Source organism: Habropoda laboriosa, unplaced genomic scaffold (genome assembly GCF_001263275.1).
Source record: "Habropoda laboriosa isolate 0110345459 unplaced genomic scaffold, ASM126327v1 scaffold5, whole genome shotgun sequence".
NCBI classification, from domain to species: domain Eukaryota; kingdom Metazoa; phylum Arthropoda; class Insecta; order Hymenoptera; family Apidae; genus Habropoda; species Habropoda laboriosa.
The window spans coordinates 4351786-4373736 of record NW_017100161.1 but is presented as its reverse complement, the minus strand read 5'-3'; the positions used below and the strand labels follow the sequence as shown (position 1 = coordinate 4373736).

Genomic DNA, 21951 nt, shown 5'->3' with positions numbered 1-21951 from the left:
AAAAAAAAAAAAAAAAATCCAGTTAACCAGGTTAAGATGACTGTCTAATTCTTATTGGAAAGGAAAGCAAAGTAACCGGTACACGCTATGTCTGAACCAACTTATTCCGTTTCGTTGCAGATGTGGATACTCCTGAACCGGATGAGAAGTCCTTGATAACGTACATCTCTTCGCTCTACGACGTGTTCCCGGAGCCGCCGGCGATTCATCCGTTGTACGATGCCGAGGCTCAAAGGCGTTCGGCGGAGTACAGAGAGCTGGCTAATTCCCTCCATATGTGGATACGCGAGAATATGTGTCTGATGCAGGAACGTGCCTTCCCTCCAACGTTGATCGAGATGAAGAAATTAGCGGCCGACAGCACGAAATTCAAGAACGAAGAGGTACCGCCGCGGTACAGGGACAAACAGAGGCTCGCCCATATATTCAGGGATCTGCAGAAATATTTCGAGGCGGTGGGCGAGGTAGATATGGAGCCTGAATTACATATCGAGGTGATCGAGAAGAATTGGAACCGATTGATGATGTTGCATATGGAGCGTGAACAAGCGATCACCGACGAAATTAAACGGTAAGATTTCAATAATCGATAAGAAACGGGAGAGAGATTGCTGGAATTGGCGATTGGATCCGGTTGAAGATTTTATGCTCGTATTTTGTTTGGGGTAGACTCGAACGACTGCAACGACTGGCAGAGAAAGTGCACAGAGAGATGAAGGCGACCGACAATCGACTGGAGGAGTTAGAGAGACGCGTAGAAGATGAAGCGAGACGCCTTGATCGACTTCATCCTTTGGAGGCGAAACACGCGGTGGATCTATTGGAACAGGATATTCGTAACACCGAGATTCAGATTCAAAATATATTCACGGACGTGCATACTCTTACCGAGGGACGATACAGTCAGGCAGCCGAACTTCATAAAAGGTGTTTCTCTCGAGTCCATTTTTTTTTAGAATTTAGAATGTGGTACAGAATTCTGTGCTGAAAATAAAACGAATGAAAAAATAATAACGAAATGGTACTGTGTTGCAGAGTTCAGAAGCTACATCAACGATGGGTCGCCCTGCGATCTCTTCTTCACAAACGTTTGGTACAGCCGCTGTCGGCCGTGTCTTTCCCGGTAGAGGAACGCGTCGTCACGAAACACCGTACAACCGTCCATGAAACACGATTAGTAGACACGAATCCCCAATTCCGTGCGTTACACGACTGCATCGACTGGTGCAAGGCTAAGATTAAACAGCTCCAGGAGGCGGACTACGGCTCAGATCTGCCTAGTGTTCAAAACGAGCTGGACGTTCACCAAAGGGAACATAAAAACATCGAACAATTCCATACTAAAGTAGACAAATGCGTACAATACAAGAGCCACTTCCACGGCGAAGAACTGACGTTGTACAATCAACACCTTGCTGTTTTACAAAAGCTTTACGTGGAATTATTGTCGGCCTCTAATAAGAGACTTTCCGATTTGGACACGTTGCACGACTTTATACAATCAGCGACCGGAGAGTTGGTTTGGTTGAGTTCGAAAGAGGAGACAGAAGTGACGCGAGACTGGAGCGACAAGAATTTGAACGTGCAGAGTATCGAACAGTATTACGAGGTGATTAATAGATATTTATTTGGACATTTTTCTAACTCTCACTCCCTCATAATTTATCCTTGAATTTCGAATAAGCTGGGCTAACTCTTTTTCATTTTTGCGCAAGCGTACCTATGGATCTGGTATAGAGGTAATAAGGAATTCTATTTAGAGCGAATCATAACGATTCATAAACTTCTGTCTTTATACATCGTTCATTTCAAAATTTCCTGTTCCTTTTTAGTCCCTCATGAGCGACCTAGAGAAGCGAGAAATCCAGTTCTCCGCGGTGCAAGATCGCGGTGAAGCTTTGGTCCTACAACATCATCCTGCCGCGAAAACCATCGAGGCCTACATGTCTGCTATGCAGAGCCAATGGGCCTGGTTACTCCAATTAACCCTTTGTTTAGAAGTCCATTTGAAACACGCGGCTCAGAGTCAACAATTCTTCAGAGAGATACAACAAGCGGAACAGTGGATCTCGAAGAGAGACGAGACATTAAACACTACTTATTCTCAATCAGACTTCTCGTTGAACGAAGGTAATCGCCTTGTGAAGGGCATGCAAGAGCTGCGGGAAGAATTGAATAGCTACGGTGATCACGTGCAGAAATTAGTGCAACAAGCAAAAGACATCGTACCAATGAAGCAACGTCGACAACCCGTGACGCCTCCAATGCAAGTCACTTGCATCTGCAGTTACAAACAAGTGAACGTAGGTCTAACAATCATTATGCTGTTCCCTCGATTGTCCGTCGCGTTACTTTTGACGCGTAAATTGGTCTGTTTCAGATGTCGATCGAGAAGGGCGAACAATGCACGTTATACGACAACTCTGGTAGGATAAAGTGGCGCGTGAAGAACCAGGAGGGCGTTGAATCTCCGGTTCCAGGCGTTTGCTTTTCTCTCCATCCACCTGACAAGGAAGCTCTCGACGCTGCGGAGAGGTTACAGCGACAATACGACCGAAGCGTGGCTCTGTGGCAACGTAAACAGCTTAGATTGAGACAGAACATGATATTCGCGACCATCAAAGTGGTGAAGGACTGGGATCTCCCTTATTTCCTAGCTCTGGGTCAAGATCAACGAACTGCTATAAGAAACGCATTGAACGAGGACGCTAAAGAATTGTTATCGGAAGGTGATCCCGCTGATCCGCAACTGAGAAGATTAAAACGAGAAATGGCTGAAGTGAACAAGCTGTTCGACGAGCTAGAGAAACGTGCTAGAGCAGAGGAAGAGTCGAAGAACGCGGGACGTATTTTCAACGAGCAGGTCTCTGCTCTTCAGCAAGCATTAGACGAAGCTGAGAGAGTTCTGAATACTCGTATAGCTGTACCATTGCCCAGAGACCTGGAGAGTTTGGAACATTTAGTCCTACAGCATAAAGATTTCGAGCAAAGTCTGAAACGCCTGGCTCCGGATCTAGACAGGGTCGTGCAAACCTTCCGAGGTATCACCTTAAAGACTCCAGCGATGAGGAACAAGCTGGACGCGGTCATCGCCAAGTCGAATCACATCTGGAACGCAAGCAATCGTTATATCGAACGACTGAAGTGTATCGAGATCGTGTTGTCTGGTCTAGAGGAGAACACCACCTCGATGTCTGAGTTTGAATTGAAATTAGCCTCGTTCGACGAATTACCCTCCGACTTGGAGGGACTTCAAAACGTATTGGAAGACTTGATGGTACTTCAGAACGCCTCTAGCCAACAACAAACTGCTATAGATCAACTGAACGAAGATGCACACAACGCGAGACGCATGATGAAGTCAAGACCGAATCATCGTGGTCCTCACTCAGACATGGATAGATTGGACGCTGAAGTGAACAAATTAAACGCCAGGTGGACGAATCTTTGCAGACAACTGGTAGACAGACTTCGTAGCGCAGAAACGGCTTACGGATTAGCTCAACAATTGGAACACGCGTACAGAAACGAGGTTGATTTCGTCGATGAATCGTACGGCAAGCTCGAAGTGGAGAACGCGAAGGTAACGCTTAACGTGGATTCTCTGAATCGACCGTTACGTCATCGGTATTTTATAACTTGTTTCTTTTCTTAGAATCTATTAAACAGAGTGGTGGAACGTGCTCCAGCGATCGAGGCGGTAAATGTGACTGGTGGTCGATTGATTCGTGAAGGAAAGGTAAGATGAGACAGACGCGACAAGTTCGCGAATGGGTACTCGCAAGCCTTAGGTAGGCTTAGCTAGGCATTAGGTAGCCTTTAGGTAGCCTTTTAGCTTACGGTATGAACGCTTGCGTGAATGGGAATATTGCGTGAGTCCTTGTTACGTATTAGTAACCCCTTACATAGAACAGATATTGTCTCTCGCGTCGCGTTTCCCACGTCGCGTGTTTTCCTTTCAAATTTTTGTTACCCATTGTCTCCGTCCACGAACGTATCTACGACCACTGCTAGATATTCGTGAGAGGTACACTGTTCAGAAGATGATGCGTTTTCATCGTGGCCCGTCGTCTGGATCATCAGGCTGTAATTGTCATCAAGCTGCAATCACTAGGAAAATACGCTACTACTGTGTATCACTGTCGCCGCTATAAGCTACTGGATGGACTCTCTCTTGTCTTCGCAGCCAGCATCGATATATCCGCAACAAGGGTGTCTTTGTTCTTTCATGGGCTTTTTCAGGGAATCGTACGACCAACGAGAGTCAGAGGCTCGTACGATTTTGTGAACACGAAACGTGTCTTTGAACACGTCGAGGTTTCAAATTCTTTCCAGGGATCAAGGATGCAACGCGAGCTGCCGTTCCTCTCGCTTTCACTAAATATCGCTTTAATCTTATCCCTGCCCATGTTCTAGCTGCTGAACATACATACAAACGTAGGCTTAGTCCAGGCTAACGCTATATTAGTAGACCTATACATATACACCTGGCTTTTGGTGGTTTTTCATCTACTTAAAAAAAAAAAAGATAAGGAAAGAGTTACCTCTCTTTCTGTTAATATTGAAAGCGTGTTCACAAATGCGCTTTTAATTACCATTTATCGCTTGGAACACACTAGCAGTTTTTTTTTTCTTTTTTTAAATTCGCTTGTTCCTCACTTTGTGCACCCTATCGTTTGTTAATAATAATACCAAACAGAGGCACGGTTAACGGATGTAATATTCAAGTGTACAGCCTTGTGAACACATGGTGTATGCAAAAGTAGAGGGAGGTGATTCGTTGCGCTTAGTTGACGATCTTCGTTGCGTTCAAAAATGTTCATGTTTGAACGTTAACAAGATCCAGGTGCTTCATTAGCTTTTAGAGACTTCGATTAATTGGCAGATAATGTAAGCCGCTTAAATATTCGCTAAAGACTATAATTTTACCCATGATCGACCGTGTTGTCCCGCTTGTCACGCGGTCGGCTTGCTTGAAGATTGCGGCGTGTCCTTTAGGACGGCGGTAACTAGTGAATTGCTAAAGGGTATAGAAGGGTAGCAACGCACAGGCGACAATCTAATACTATCCACTAACCGTAACGGGCTAACCGAAACCCTTAGATCTACGGACAAAGCCTTCGAGCGTTCAAGGAACAATTGGAAGATATCTGCCCATCTCTGGATGCTTCCGTGAAGAAACCACGAAGAGAATACGTCTCGACCGTTGACGACATCGCTAGAGACCTAGATACATTGAACAGGAGGTACACCACGCTGGTGAATATTCTTCAAGATCGTGTTAAACAACTTGCAACACTTCATCCTGAGGATACGTCTCTACAGGTGAGAATTTCATTATTTGTACTAATGACTAATGTACTATTTATTCTGTCACACGTTACAAGTGTTTGGCTACTTCAAAGATAGATATGATCGGTGTGTTTTAATCTGATTTGAAAAAAATTGCCCCCACTAATATGCAATATGTAGATTAGTTTACTATAAAAATAGTGTCTTACTCATTGGTACACTTCTCTTACACTTCTGTCACTAGAAGACCAATTAACCTTTGCCATTTCTATTTCTCGTCTCCCTACTTTACAAGTCAGTCTACATACTTCAACTATATATATACATATAGATTTCGTAGTAGCACCAAGCAAACCTGCTTGTTTGCCCTTCTACGCGCTACTAAACGCTCCATTTCCAACTAACAAGATAACACAATCTAGAGAAGATAACATTAATCTAAGCGCGCCTCCACTTGAACCTAGCTACAATTTAAATGCAAAAGGTTATGGCGAGAAATAGAATGACAAAGCTATAGAATAACAACGGACTTTACTCCTGGCCGACCCAGAACGATCAGTCGATCTGGAACGAATCGTACGCGTTAGATCATAACAATCGCCAAGTCCTTGCCAGGAGGCACGTTTGCCCTTCAAACGAAATGTTAATTACACTCGTGGTGAATTGTCAACATGTACAAAATTGGCAATGAACAACTCCTCGTCCTTCTGTAAATCTCCTCTCTCTCTCAACTAGTCCACCCACGCGTTTTTCGTTCGCGTAATAACCGCCTGTCATAACCTTAAGGCGAGGTTTCGCTGTTCCCGCCGCCTTCGCTGGCGCGCGCATAATCGATACTCGAGCTTGGTTGCGAGGTAAGAGGCTCGATATGTGTAAATTTGTGGCAACGGCGCATAAGACAGATTCTGGTGCACAGCTGGCGCTGGTGAATGCAGCGTAGACACGTCGGAAGGTGCCGGCAACCGGGCGTATTCTTACGCGTTTCGTCGCGATTTCTCCGTTGAATTTTCGCACGAGATGCGCGTGGGGACTGCAACGAACACGTCCGTCATGCCGACCATTAAGATCGTACGAAAGGTACGAGGAATCATGGTTAAATTTGGAACGATTTCACTGACGACGATTATTCGGACAGTTGGAAGTATCTAATCGGAATAGGGAGGGGATAAGGAAAAGGAAGGGATCGTTCTTAACGAATACGAAGTTTTTCCGCAACAGTGTCACGTGCATAGAATAAGTCTAGACACGTGCCACCGCGCTTTAATCATCGATTACGTTAGCGTTGAAATTTTTTACGTGTGGGCATCGATGACTAGAGACACTCGAACGATGTGCTATCACGAAGAGATACGTAAGAGACAGCTGAGCTCGCGATGGGTATTTAGAACGAGACAATTTCACCTTGCCGTGCGCGATTAGCGTAAGAAAAGGGAGAAGAAGAAGAAGAAGAAGCCGGCGTGGTTAACCGCGGACGGTTCTCTGCCGGTAAAGAGCGGTCGGTCGCATTTCTAAAAAAAGAATCTGGCTTTTTCACGCGCAGATGCTTCGTTTCTCGAGTTTACGAGAGGCGCACAGGCGGTTTGCCAACTCTCGGCCCGATCGAGTCAGAGGGAGAGAGAAAGAGAGTTGAGTCAGTCGGGTAGAGGCAGTCGCGCAGTGATTATACGCGCGAACATGTTCCGCGAAGGTGCAGCACTGCACAGCCCTGACCACGCGACACAGTTTCTAGACCTAGTCACGACGCTGTGCTGAACACGCGAATCGACACGTACGTTGCGTGTTTTTAATCTGACGCGAGGATCTGTTGGCGCGGCTAGACGGTGTATAAGAACACAATATGAGGATCGTGAACGCGGTAATTTTCGAATTGACCTGTCCTTGCAAAGCGAAACACTTAAGCTCTTTTTAACGAACTTCTCGCGTGAATGAACAATGTATTTCTTTACAGTCTGCATATATAACATTCGTTCTTTCGTTTTATGTTACAGCGAGCGCTTCAGGAACAAAGGCCGCTCAGGACGTTCCGCACTGAGTTCAACATTTACGAGAGCAGCACCTGCGAAGAACGTTACACCTCAACGACCACGCACTATACTCAGTCACAGTGAGTACACAGTAGATTGCATAATAGAAAATCGAGATTCTATTGTAAATTGACTCCCTTATTCGATCGATCGTACTTGCAGGTATAGTCTGGAACGACACGAGAGGACAGAAAGAACCGAGAAAACCGAGACGATCCTGTCCAGTGATTCGTTACGACCCTCTAGCTCGCAGGAGAGCACACATTTAGATAGTAGAACAGCGTCTCTACAAGGCCAGGATGCCGGTGTTACCACGATTAGCGTTGTACAATCGGAGAGGGAGAGCAACAACGAGCTGGACAGAGAGAAGCGTAAACGGGATGATGTGGAGGAGGATGAGAAGGAGAAGAGGATCGACGAGAGGGACGAGTCATGTTGGTCCCGAACGAGCAGTATTAGCGGGAGCAGCGTGCATTTTAGCGAGATTAGGAGTCTAAAGAGGATAGAGAGGTCGGAGGAGGGTATAGGTACGGAGAATGTAATCGAAGCTAGGGGTATCTTAGATCCACGTACCGGAAACGTGTTAACTGTGGGCGAGGCGATCAGTCTTAGGATCTTGGACGTTAGGAGGGGTAGGATAGTGTGCTCGAGGGACGGGAAAAAGACCTGTACTATAGAGGAGGCAGCACGTGAGAAGATAATCGATACGCGTCTCGCTGATCGTCTGTTAGGTCCGTGTGGCTTTGACGAGGAGGGACGACCGGTGTCTCTACTCGAGGCGATCCAGCGGGAGCTGTTCGATGCGGAGAAGCCTGATGGCGGTGGGCCAGGCGATAGAGCGAAGGTAACTTACTACAGAGAGACTATACCGGCCGATGAGGGTACGGTTAGCGTAGCCGATGCGATAAGGGACGACGTAGGCACGATTGAACATGGTTCCGCGTTGGATCCGCGCACAGGCGAGCTGGTTACCGAGGACGGCAAGAGACTGTCCGTTGAAGAGGCCCATGCGAGGGGATACCTAGTGGAATTGGACGTCTCTATCACGGTTAAACGAAACGCATTACCTTTGTCCGACGCTATAACGCAAGGTTTAGTGGATGAGACGCTTGGACGTGTGTTAGATAGGGTCACAGGAGAGAATTACGCTCTTGACGAAGCTGTTACGATGGGGGTTTTGGATCCTACTGCCAGAGAGATCGTTGACGCGAGGAATGACACCAAGGTGACGCTTGTCGAAGCTATGCAGTTGGGTATCGTTAACCCGAAAACTGGGAAATACATGCACGGAGTTACCATGGAGAAATTATCTTTGAAGGAGGCCCGTAGAAGAAAATTGATCGTTAAACCTATGACTCTGAAGGATTGTTGCGATACCGAGATCATCGATGAAAGTGGAAGAATCACGAGTCCAGCGCACAGAGTGAAACTGACTGTGACTGAGGCTATTGAACGAGGTGTGCTTGATGGGGATCGATTGAAGTCGATCGTCGATGTAAGAACCGGTGAAACGGTCACTTTGACTGAAGCGTTGAGCCGTGGTCTAATTAATCCTGAAAAGGCAAGCTACAAGGACGCAAATTCTACGGAAGAAATTGCCATCTCCGAAGCTGTTGATAAAGGCCTTGTTACCTCTCTTTTACAACAGACTATATTCAACGTGGATGGATTTAGAGATCCACTAACCGGAGAGTACATCAGCTTAAACGCTGCTCTTCTCAAAGGTCTAATTAGTTCGAAATCTGGTGGAAGTTACATCGTTGATCCTAATACCGGAGAGACCGTTTCACTGGCTGAAGCTGAGGAACGCAGTTACGTTCGACCGGAAGTATCTGAGATGTTTAACAGAGGAATTGGAATAGTGGAAGAGGGCAAAGAAATTACACTTTTAGAAGCAGTTTTCTCCGAACTAATCGATCCCAAGACTGGTCTATTGTTAGACCCCAGAACCAAAAAACCTGTGCCTCTAGAAAGTGCAATTAAACGTGGATTAATTACTCCTGATGGCGCTGCTCTGCTCACAGGATTGTTGAACGTTACCGTGACCAAGCAAACAGTTACTAAGATCAAGGAAGTTAGGCAAGAAAAGGATGACGACAAGATGACCGACAGACGACCAGATGTAGTTGATTCCTTCGAGCCTTCTCTCGACGATAGTGTTCCTAAAGCTATTGGCACCACCACGACGATTATTGCCAAGGATCGCGTGATATCTTCTTCGGAAGTGAAATCGTCTAGTATAGTTAAAACGAAAGAATCTGCGGTTACAGATAGAACGTCTCCGGCGAGATCGTACGACGAAACTGATTTCACGAAACGAGCGTGGACCAAGTACCAAGACCCGGATAGAGATCAAGACACGACTTTACTTGGCCATTCTCCTAAACGGGAAAGTCCGCCGACAGAAAGACGCGTGTTCGAATTGCCTACCGATGGATGGTTCCTTTCCGAGGCGATCGAAAGAAAACTATTCGACCCAACTACCGGTCTCTTCATAATCCCAGGAACAGACAGACTGGTATCTTTCGAGGAGTGTGTTAAACTTCGAATAATCGATCCTAATTCCAGCTTCGTGTATGATCCGAACAACGGTAGAAAAGTGTCCTTATTACGAAGTTTGGAGAAGAATATCCTGGATTCGACAGGTCATTACACTTACCCACAGAAGATCACCATGAAGGAGGCAATTAACAAAGGACTGATTATCCTAGAAAGTAAACAACCTGAAGCTGACAATTCTCAGCAGAGATTACTTAGAATAACCAAGGTATCTGGAGAACCTGATAAACTGGAAGTGACACGATTGGACGATCCTTCGAAGCAGTTAGAAATCAAAGTTTCCGAAAGCAGTAACGCGATACCAGATCCCGTAAGAGTTTCGCGAGGCCTTATATACGATCCAAGTACTGCTCTAGTCATTTCAACGGAAACTGGAAAGTCTTCGGAGTTATTGCAAGCTCTATTTGATGGCACTTTGCCATCTGAGGTGGTTGTCGTGAAAGATCCTGTCACAGGAAAGGACGTCGGTATAGTAGAAGCTGTTCAACGTGGAATCATCGACTCTAACACGGCTGAGTACAACGTTGACGAGAATAGGAAAATATCTCTTCTCGATGCAGCGAAATTCGGTATAGTAACCGTGGTAGGATCACCTTTAGTCCCTGTTACATCCTCTACACCTATCACAGATACTCCAGTGTCCCATAGGATAGAGGCTGAACGAACTGGAAAGGAACAAGTATCACCGGTTGACCAGGAAGAGGTTTCAGTCTCCGGCAAACCTCCAACTTCCGTTTCTATTTCTGAGTCAGACTCAGCCATTGGTTCCACGGTTATGGTGGACTCTGTGACTGATTCCTCGCCAACAGCAGCGAGCGAAGAGCCTTCAGTGTCGAGAACCGAAGAGGAAGAAGCGACAGACGCGAAATTTAAACCTAGAACACCTTTTGAACCCAAGTACGAAGCAATTATCGGAGAAACAATGGTACCACCGACTGCTGACAGCGAAGTGAAGTCGATTGTGCTTCAGAAGATGAGAAAGAAGGTAGTGAAGGCGAAGGAAGCTTTGGAAAGTGGATTGATCGATGAAGAAACGGCTGAGATTTTTACAAGGAAAATGGAAAAGGAAGATGGTAAATACGTCACGTTGTCTGAAGCTATTCGTAGCAAAAAGATAGACGCAGGTTCAGGAAAAATTGTCGATCCTCAGAGGGGAGATGTGCTTAACATTGGCGAGGCAATAGAACGTGGAATCTTGGATCCGGTAAGCGCTGATGTATTGGTACCCTTGGCGAAGAGTTTGTCCATTCCTGGTTTGTACAAACAAGGTCTGCTAGATCCTCAAGAAGGAAAAGTAGTTCATCCGGAAACTGGTGCTCACCTGACACTCAGAGAAGCTATTCTCTGTGAAATAGTAGATCCATTATCGATAATGACCTGTTCCGACGGCAGGACAGACACTCTTCGTAACGCCATCGAAAGTGACCACATCGATCCAGAGAATTCCTTGATAAAAACCAGTAAAGGAGGCAGCGTCATTTCACAGTAGCGTTAGAGAGAGGTTTGATAGACGCCACAGGCAAGGAAATAGTACATCCAATTACCAAAGAACGATTGTCCCTCGAAGATGCTATCAAGGGTAACTTCATAATGTCTTTACCTTGTCCTGTTAGTTCTGACAGTATGGAGGTGACCAAAGCATTGGAAGCTGGTCTGATCGATCGAGAAGCAGGTGTCTTCGTTCATCCAACTACAGGAACACCTGTACCTCTTTTGGAAGCTATCGAATCCGGATTATTGGTAGTAAGACCACCAGCAGCAAGTGTAACAACGACTGTAACCGCTGGAGTCACAGAAACTATCACATCCTATCACACTGTTACCACCAAGACCCTGGAAATTTCGCCTGGTTACGAATTAGTGAGTCCCAACGAAGTGAAGAATACCGAAACTGGCGAAGTTACGAAGATGAACGAAGCACGTGAAAAGGGAATCGTCAGAGATGTATCAGAGAAGAAGGAAGAATTCACAACGAAGGATATCAAGATGACGTTTGACGATGCTCTTCAGAAAGGTCTGTTAGACATGAGTACTGGTACCTATACTAATCCTACGACAGGCTGTACTATACCTATTCAAGAGGCTATCGAGAACGGACTGTTGGATGATTCTTCCGAGCGTCTGGATGCTGAAACAAGCACAGCAACGCAACAGATTGAACAAGTGTACGATGAGAAGACAGAAAGATTCGTCGATCCGGAGACCAATAAGTCTTACACTCTTAGTGAAGCAATGGAGGTGGGATTGGTTGATCCTAACACTGTGATTTACGACACGAGAACCGCTGAAACAGTCACGACCAAAGAAGCACTGGAGAGAGGTATAATTGATCCTGTGACAGGGAAGACAAAGGACGATCAGGGACATGGAACAGTTTCCTTGAAACAGGCTGCTAAGTTGGGACTCTTGGCAGGAATTGCTGCACCTGTTCTTCTTGGAAAAGCAGTGTACGATGCAGTTCGTGATGCTACCGCGAGTAAAGACAAGAGCAAGGATGTTAAGCAGGCAGAGAAGGTTTCTCGTCTTAAGAAGGAACAGAAGGTTTCATCTACTGTGCAGCAGAAAGTATCTGTAATGGAAGCTAAGACTACAGTTGCAGAGAAAACGGTAGAACTGACAGAGAAAGGAAAGGTAGAGACAGTGAAGAAGTCTTCAAGAGTGAAAGAAGAAGTTTCCAAGTCAGAGATTCGAGAAAAAGAAGTAGAAGAACCCTTTAAGAAACAAGTTGCAGAAGAGAAGCCAAAGAAAGTATCAGAGAAGGCAATTGAAGAAAAGAAACCAGAGGAACCCTCTAAGAAGGAAATTGAGGAAAAGAAGCCAAGGGAATCCCCCAAGAAAGAAGTTCAAAAGAAGCAACCAGAAGAGCCTTCAGAAGTACAGCTAGACAAAGCTAAAGAGTTGGAGACTCAAATTACTAAGAAAGAGGAAGTGAAAACTCCTGAAAAAGAACCAAGAGTAGAGAAGCCTTTGAAAGTGGTAACAGCTGAAAAAGAAAGATCAGAGGACATTGTCAAGGACCAAGAACAGGTGAAAGAAAAGAAAGAAAAACCTGCATCAAAGGTAGAGGAACTTTCTAAGGTACCAACTCAAGAAGAAATATCGAAAGACACTGTCAAGATTGAGGAACAGGTAGAAAAACAAAAGAAAATACCTACAATAGAAGTGGATTCTGTAGAAATGGAAATTTTAGAAAAACCTGAAGACAGCGACTCTGAAGAAGAATTTGAATTAGATGAAGACAGTAGAAGGTTCGTGATACCAGTGACACCTGACCTAACAGCTCGAGATCTCGTTGTTCGAGGAGCATACGACCCAGATAAAGAAAAGTTCCTAGACCCAGAAACAGAAGAAGTTATCTCCTTCAACGATTTTGTCCTGGACCTTGGAATTTTCGATCCAGATGATGTTTTGGTAAAAGATTTATCCTGCAAAACGACAGACAGATACGCGACCCTTCGTGAAGCGATTGCAAAACCTTTGGTAGACAGAAATATTGGATACATGGTCGATCCGAAAACAGGCAAAAAGATACCCTTCTTCGAAGCAGTGAAACAAGGTCTAATCAAACAGAAACCACCAATGGAACAACGAGAAATTTCTGACATTGCCGGTCGTGAAGGTCTAACTCTACGAACAGCAGTGGAAACTGGTTTACTAGATCCATCCACTTGCAAAGTTCACGACCCAGTGACCAATCAAACTTACAAGTTGAACGAAGCCATTAAAGTGGGCCTAATCGACCCCAGTTCAATCAGCATTCGAGATCCAGTAAACGACGAAGTCACATCGCTTCAAGAGGTGTTAGAATCCAGAGCAACAGTCGATGTCGAGGACGCTTTTGTGAAAGGATTAGTGGTTCCTGAATCGCGTAAGCCGATTTCTTTAGAAGCTGCCATCCGAAAAGGTCTTTACGAAGAGGATTCGGGTAAAATCAAAGACACTTTAACTGGACAATCGATAGACGTGGAGGAGAGTGTACGAAGAGGAATAATCGATGCGTTTATCAGTGAATGTGAGGACAGTAAAGCGGGAACATTCTTGTCTTTGGAAGAGGCACTTGGAGAATCGAAATTGTTGGATCCAAGTACAGGTCGTCTACGAGATACAAAAGCTGGTGAATTACTTTCGTTAAACGTGGCTCTTGATAGAGGACTGATAGTTACAACAGGTTTTGTACCAACGTTAACCGATGCGATTATTCAGGACTATTATTGTCCAAGAACTGGCCTCGTTGCTAATCCAAGAACCGGAGATAAAACTACGTTGAAAGAAGCACTGGAGACAGGTTATATCGACGGAGAGACGACCATGGTGAGGGACGATAGAAACGATAGAGTACTGTCTCTGCAAGAGGCTGAAGAGAATCAGTTAATCGATCTTAACAAAGGAATCCTAGTTGCTCCACATCCTATGACTTTAGACGTTGCACATGAAAAGGGATATATCCTCAGTACAGTGAAACCATGGTCACTGCAAGAAGCATTGGCTCATCAGACTTACAATCCAGAAAAAGGTACCTTTCAGATAGATGGCGCTAGTTACACACTAGAGGATGCACTTGAAAATGGACTAATTGCCAAGGACAGTCCTTCGGTGAAAGATCCAAGGAACAGCGAGATAATCTCTCTTGGAGAAGCTATAAAACAAGGACTAATCGATCCCAAAACAGGCACAGCTATCGATCCATCGACAAGTACACCTCTATCGTTAACAGATGCTCTCGATCGTGGACTGATCGTGCCAGCTAAACGCAAGATATCTCTTCCTGAAGCTGTCTTCAAAGGACTTTACGAGCCAACAACCGGTCGTTTCATCGTTCCGGAAACCAGAGAGAAATTACCAACTGATAAAGCCATCAAGGTTGGAGCCATTGATCCAAGTACTGCTGTGATTGTTAGACAACCACATGGTAAAGCAATCACGTTTAATAAAGCCATCAAAGAATTGATAGTAGATCCGAAGACGGGTACAGTGACCAACGAAAAAGGAAAACCAGTAGATTTCAGGGAAGCATTAGAGCATGGACTGCTTTTAGAAGCAAGACGACCAATGACGTTCAGCGAAGCTATCTCCAAGGGAATTTTGGATGAAAAGACGAACATGTTCTTGGACCCTCAGACAGGAATGTATTTGCATCTCCTTGAAGCTATCCAGACAAATCTAATAGATGCTGATTCTGTGACAGTGAAGGATGGCAGAAGTGGTTTCCGAGAGAGGATCTCTCTTATGGAAGCCATCAGAAGTGGCTACATAGATGGATCCTCTGGTAAAGTGAATGTAACTGCAGATTCCGTCATGTCATTACGAGAAGCCTATGAAGCTGGCCTAATTGTGGATCACAGAGCAGCTGTATCATTGCAACGAGCAATTCATCAAGGACTGTACGATGAACAGACTGGAAAGATCACTGATCCAAGCACAGAAAGAGCAGTCACTCTACATGAAGCAATGAGGAATTGTCTAATCAGTCCTACTCTTGCATGTTATTGGGACAGGAGAGCAGATAGATTGCTCTCGCTAGCTGAAACCTGTCGTGCAGGTGTAATAGACAGAAGATCGGGAATGTTCAAAGAACCTGGAGCAAATAGAACAGTGTCTCTTACGTTGGCCTTACAATTAGGATTAATCGTCGATATTGAAACCGCAGAATTCAGTCTTTATCAAGCAATCGTGATGAACATTTACGATCCTGTTTCCGGAAAATTCACTCATCCCTCGACCAATCGAAAGCTTACTCTAGCCGAAGCTTGCAGATCAGAATTAATAGATCCTCTAACATCCATCGTTAAGGATATTCGATCGGACAAATACGTATCACTCTCTGACGCCATTTCTTTAGGAGTCATTGACGATACTCGCGGCATGTACATCGCTTTACCTGAAAAACAAGAACCAATTAATCTTCGCGAAGCTGTTAAAAGAGGCTACATCGTTCCATCTAAACTTCCGCTTAGCATAGAAGAAGCAGTCACTAGTGATCTCTATAGAAGTGAAACTGGAGTATTCGTCGATCCTAGATCGAACGATAGTTACGATTTGAGTCGGGCATTCGACGTGGGCCTCCTCGATCCGGACACAGCTGCTCTGAAAGATGTGACAACAGGTCAAATAACATCCCTTCTAGAAGGCATAGAAAATGGTTTCGTAGACGTGCCTCATGGGAGAGTCTTGGATCCAAAATCGAAACGTGCTTATCCTATAGACGTAGCCCTCGATAGAGGTCTACTTGTGACTTTAGAGAAATCTCTGACGCAACAACCAACGCGAAGAAGCGTAGCTCACAAGGATAAACCCTCTCGACAAGAATACACCCTCCACGAAGCAATTGAAAATCACCTCCTCGATCCAGATACAGCAGTGATTAAAGATCCAAAGAATGGTAGATTCGTGACGATCAACAACGTCCTGGCAGAAGGAATCCTCGATCCATCTATCAGAGGAACATTCGAATCAGATTCACCTAAAAAAGCTTCCGATGGAAAATTGTCACCTAGATTCGTTCGTTTCGGCGACGTGGAAGTGTTCTATATACGCCCACTGAGCTTCGAGGAAGCGACAGAAAAGGGACATTTGTCGTTGGAAAGTGGAAAATTGTCGGATCCAAAGACTGGTGAACCGGTGACTTTGAAGGAAGCTGTTAGTCTAGGAATCGTGGACTCAGATTCTGCGTTGATAAAAGACACTAAAAAGAAGAAATTAGTGAAATTGGCGGAAGCATTTAGAAAAGGTTTAATGGACGCTGAGAAAGGAAATGTGTTGGAGACAGAAACCTCGAGACTGTATCCGTTGTCGAAGGCTGTTGAGGCTGAACTGTTGATCACGCCGAAACGCGGTCTTTCGTTCATCGAAATGTTGGAATATGGACTGTATGACGTAACTTCTGGCCAAGTGAACGATCCGTTCCGTGTCGCGTTCGCGTTAGATCAGAAGGCAACGACGTTGAAAGAGGCGATCGACTCGGGCTCGATCGATCCGTCAAGCACGGTGGTGAAAGAACCTGGGAGCGGTAAAATCGTTAGTTTGTTAGAGGCAATTAATGCCAAGATAATAGATCCTATAGCGGGCAGGCTTATCGAAGATCCATCGGGAAAGAGCCTTGACTTCGCGAAAGCCCTGGAGCAGGGTTATATTCTCACCGCAGAAGCTAGGGTAAGTGGCACTCTTTCTTGCTTCTTCTTTTTCTTCTACTATACTTCTATTTTCTTACTATACGATTATTCTTTTTCGTTCCATACACGACGTCTATTGTCTCTTATTAAACTCTAACCTCTCTCTCTTGCTCCTGGCTATCTCGTTCTGCTTTTGTTTTTTTTTCCTTTTTTTTCCAAGCTGAATTGTTTTTTCAGTTTTTTTTTTTTTTCTACAATGCCACTTTTCGTTTTGTTTTTTACGTTCTTTTTTTATGCTGAATTTTGTAACTCTCTCTATCCTTTTCTTTCTCTCTTTCTCTTTTTCTTAACCGCTTGCAAAAAGGTTATGGATCGTTACGTATATTGTACGCTTCGATGCATCCTATCGACTATCGCTCTACGTGTGCGACGATAGTCGATCCCGAGTCTCGCGAACTTAACCTATCTTTTATCTTACACAAAAACTATACTATCGGCGATCTTGCCGATAGCAGCAAGATTAATAAATAGCAACAGTTATTTTAACAAGAACATCAACATTGTCATCTGAACATATATATCCTGCATGGACCCTGTTGAAAAAAAAAGAGCGTGCCACGATATATCGATATTTGAACGTGTTTAGTGTTGGTTAGCATGTTCGCGGAACATTTCAATGGAAGAGTATACTATATATAACAGAAAGCAAGAAAATCTATACATGGCCTAGCCAAGTGATCGATAATAACGAGAGAAAGAAAAGAGCAATTAGATAGAATTGATAAAATCGTCAGAATGTACGTTTCACGTGGAGCGCTCCTTCTGTAATTATTATCCCCTCTTTTCGTATCACACACGCATTATTCACCACACAGATGCACGTCATTCGCTATATACTTCACGTAACAGGGGGCTAATGTCGTACTACTAATCTCAGATGGTGTGATGATCACCGATTAGAAACAAAACAAGTAAATAAGTAAGAGTAAAGCGGTAACAACTTACAATGTTCGTCCATATGATAATATATACCAGTTTTAATATCATCGATCTTTCGTGTCGCCTGATCGCATCGGCAATGCTAACTGGATCATCGATTAATAATAATAATAATCGTATTACGTTTTGTTAATTGTAATTTGCACGTTGGTTAACTGAAGTTTCACGCTTTTCTTTAAGTAAATTCCTGTTCATTCGTGAATCGATTTTATTTCATGATCATAATTCTTCATTCATCAATTCTCGTGGAGGAACATAAAGAGAAGGTTATAAAGAGAAGCGTGAAACGATGAAAGGGAACCATATTAACGCGTGTTGAGATATTGAACCGACCTGTGCTACCATATATCGATATTAACGAATTAAATAAATCGACAGTAACTAGTTGTTCTCAAATGCGTAGCCACGTGTTACGTGTGATCTCGCATGCTTTAACAAGGAAATCATCGATCGCACATTATACCCCCGCATAAATCAGAAACAGTATTATCTATCTCTCTCTCTCCCCCTACCCCCCTTTAATAATCATCGAAGTAACGAAAGCTCTAATTTACATTTTTTTTTTGCCAATTTTCTACGATGCTCGTATATTGTTTAATTCAGTTAAAGATAATTTACACTGAAGTTTTCCTTTTTTTCAGGTTATATTGCGTTCAGTTTTAAGCTCGATCCTGTCTTTTTCTTTTCTAGCACGAGTTTGCAGATAAATGCTCAGAGCACGTAGTATAGCTCGACATATATAGTATATACGTATATGTGTATATATATATATGTGTGTGTGTATATATATATACGTACATAGTATACATATTTATAATGTGTCGTAAATAATAAGCGCGTATTATAATCCCCCGTTCTCCCGTATCATTCACTATCGTCGCCATTTATCCTCGTGCGATGTGTATCGTTTCAGTTGTTCAGTTCTGCTTGTGGACGCGTCTTATTGAGACGAGAACGCGGCTTCCGTTTTTCTCTGTACCTGTCGTTCGCTTGAGACTGCATAGAAAAAACCACGTACGGGACAAAATATGCAGTTTTCGATTACTCGCTGCAGATCAGCCAGATCTCTTTGGTTCTTCTAAAAACTGTTTTTTTTGCGATTATTATTTTTTTTTTCCTTTAATATCTAATATTATAATGTGTTACGTTTTTTACGTTCCAAGTGTGTGTATGTGTTTGCATGCGTGAGATACGTTTTTAAGCTTACCATGTTCTGTTTATTTTTTTTTGACTGACCATTGTTCCTTACAGAGCGACCGCCATTGGTAAGGAGGCGGTTTCCTTATAAAATTGATAATTTCCATATGTATTAAGAGAGCACGTTAGATAAGAGACTAATTGCGCCCGTGGTTTTGCTTCACTGTCATTCGTACCAACTTGCACGTTTTCTCTGTTGCAAATCATTGTAGCAAGCGGTCGAAGAGAAGTACAAACTATGCGACGAAACGTCATCGAGACTTTTACAGTGGATATCAGAGGTCGAGGACAAGCTGGCCAATCAGGACAACGTCAAAGAAGACAAGGACGAGTTACGAAATCAAATAAACGCGATGAAAGTAAGTCATCTGTCATCGTTAATTCTCTTTTCGTAAATGAAGACTTACAACGTATATACTGACGATTCCATCGAACGATATTTCCAGGAGATCAAAGAAGATCTAGAAGCCCATGCACGTCCTGTCTCCTCCTGTCTCGATCAGATTCGTCAGGTGGTTCTGACTGGTGGCAACGTGTTGTCCAGCGAAGAAGTGTCTACATTGGAAAGGAATGGTCGATCCTTGAAGACCAGGTTCGACAGAGCCTCGGATCGTACCGAGAGAATGGTTAAGCGATTGATCGCAGCCAGCGATGAATTGGTTAAATTCAAGTCAGTATTGAAAGAGGGATTCTTCAGTTTTTAATCGCCGTGTTTGATCTAACAATAATTAATTGTTTATTCTACAGGAATGAGTTGTCTACGTTCTCTCATTGGTTAGACAATGCAAGAAGAGTGTTGGAAGAGAAAGAACATTCCTTATCAGACTTGAACAGACTGAATAGCAGCACGGACTCCACGCGAGACTTCATCAGCGATGTCATAGCGCACCAAGCTGATCTTAGATTCATCACAATGGCTGCACAGAAATTCGTAGACGAGAGCAAAGAATTCTTACATGTTCTGAATGAATTCCGAACCAGTTTGCCACAGAGACTGCCTCATAAAGAACCTATAGCCAGTCAGGACTCTCCTGTACGTGGCGAGGTCTCTGTAGTCACTGCACAATACAAGGACTTATTATCACGAGCTAATTCGTTGTCTGACAAGCTTTCTGGTATCGGAGGAAGGCAGAGAGATTATCGTGAATCTCTTGAGAAGGCTAATAGCTGGCTGAAGGAAGTTGAACCAAAGATACACAGAGCTATCTCAGAAACCGTTGCAGCTGAGCCAAAACAAGTGGAAGATCAATTGAGCAAGGCGAAAGCACTTAACAACGAGATGTTAGCTAACGAGCGTTTAGTTGAGAACGTAAAGGTTACTGTTGAGGCTCTTCTGAGGTCTTTGGATGGACAACTGACACCAAAGGAAGTGGACGAGTTGGAAGAGCCAGCTAAAGCTTTGGAAGACAAGTACAGACAGCTGACTAATGCCATTGGTGAAAAGTGTCAGGAACTGGATGCAGCGCTTGTTCGAAGTCAGGGGGTACAAGATGCACTGGACAGCTTGGTGCTTTGGTTGAACAATATCGAGAGCCAGTTCAAGTATGTAACGATGTTCAGGAACACATATTTGACTTGGTAAAGGAATTAATATAAATATGATGATTCTCTTGCTTACAGAAATATTCAACGACCCGCCAGTTTACAAAAAGAACGCCTGGAAGAACAACAGAGGGATCAGCGTCTGCTTCAAGCAGACTTAGACAGTCATCGTTTGAGTGTAGAAGCGGTAGCCAGCAGTGCTCGTGATCTGTTAACGAATTCCAGTAATGCAAGAATTGCGAAACGCATAGAGAGCAAATTGAAGGACGTCCAGGGAAGATTCGAGAAGCTGATGGACAAATCCTTGCGCAGGGGTGAATTCTTGGACGAAATTGCACAATCTCTCAGCGATTTCCTCGTTGAAGCTACTAAATTCGACGGCTGGTGCGCTCATATGATCGAATCGTTAGAATCGAGAGACTTGAACAAATTGGACGTTGCTGAGTACGAGATCAAAATGGCGAACCTAATGGATAAACGTGAAGATCAACGATCTAATTTTGAAGACGTGATTCGCAATGGAAAGAATCTGATTTCGAAGAAGGACGTCACTGATGCTGCACCTATCAGAGACAAGATTAAGGCGCTTGAATCTCAATGGAAGGAAGTTAACAATCTAATCGATGAGAAACAACGACTCAGCAAATCCAGAGCCGAACAATTGTCTGCTTATGAGAAACTTCGTGACCAAGTCATTGATTGGTTAACACGTACCGAAAACAAGGTTCAAAGATTAGAACCTGTAGCTGTTGACTTAGAAAAATTAAAGAGACAAGCTGATGAATTGAAACCTATTCAGAAAGAGTACCGTGATTACGGTAATACTGTGGACAAAGTGAACGACCTTGGAATTGCATACGATGGCTTGCTCAAAGAACGCACTGAGAGTCCAACTCGTCGTCGCGGTAGTACCAGTCCAACTAAGAGACCAGGTACATACTAGTGACTCCCATTCCCTGTTAATCCTTCGGATTGTTATACAACCGTTGCTGCTTACTAGCATTTTATAAATAGCACTCATCCCCACACCTTCATTCCACCGCGATCATTTCTAACTTATCATCAAAGATTCGTTCGTATTTTTCATTCGACTGACACGACTTTTTTTTTTCAATTTTTTTTTGTAGTACGACGAATGTCACAAGACGGTCGCTCACCATCTCCCGCTAAATTGTATGCTGCTCAAAGTCCGGTCTCCCCAGGTGGTAGCAGCGGCTTCAGCAGCCGAC

General features: G+C 44.0%; 1 protein-coding gene across 1 annotated transcript in view; it reads left to right on the top strand.

Annotated features, from left to right (window-relative positions):
• Positions 1–21951, top strand: part of LOC108577642 (microtubule-actin cross-linking factor 1) — an 80315-nt gene that overhangs the window by 36176 nt on the left and 22188 nt on the right. The window contains exons 6-20 of the mRNA XM_017940823.1: positions 121–571; positions 670–927; positions 1036–1609; positions 1833–2303; positions 2381–3583; positions 3656–3739; positions 5104–5325; positions 7281–7396; positions 7479–8137; positions 12805–12830; positions 19393–19539; positions 19627–19850; positions 19928–20722; positions 20801–21654; positions 21850–21945. Coding sequence (XP_017796312.1) covers positions 121–571; positions 670–927; positions 1036–1609; positions 1833–2303; positions 2381–3583; positions 3656–3739; positions 5104–5325; positions 7281–7396; positions 7479–8137; positions 12805–12830; positions 19393–19539; positions 19627–19850; positions 19928–20722; positions 20801–21654; positions 21850–21945 — 6180 coding nt within the window. The remainder of the gene's footprint in view (positions 1–120; positions 572–669; positions 928–1035; positions 1610–1832; positions 2304–2380; positions 3584–3655; positions 3740–5103; positions 5326–7280; positions 7397–7478; positions 8138–12804; positions 12831–19392; positions 19540–19626; positions 19851–19927; positions 20723–20800; positions 21655–21849; positions 21946–21951) is intronic.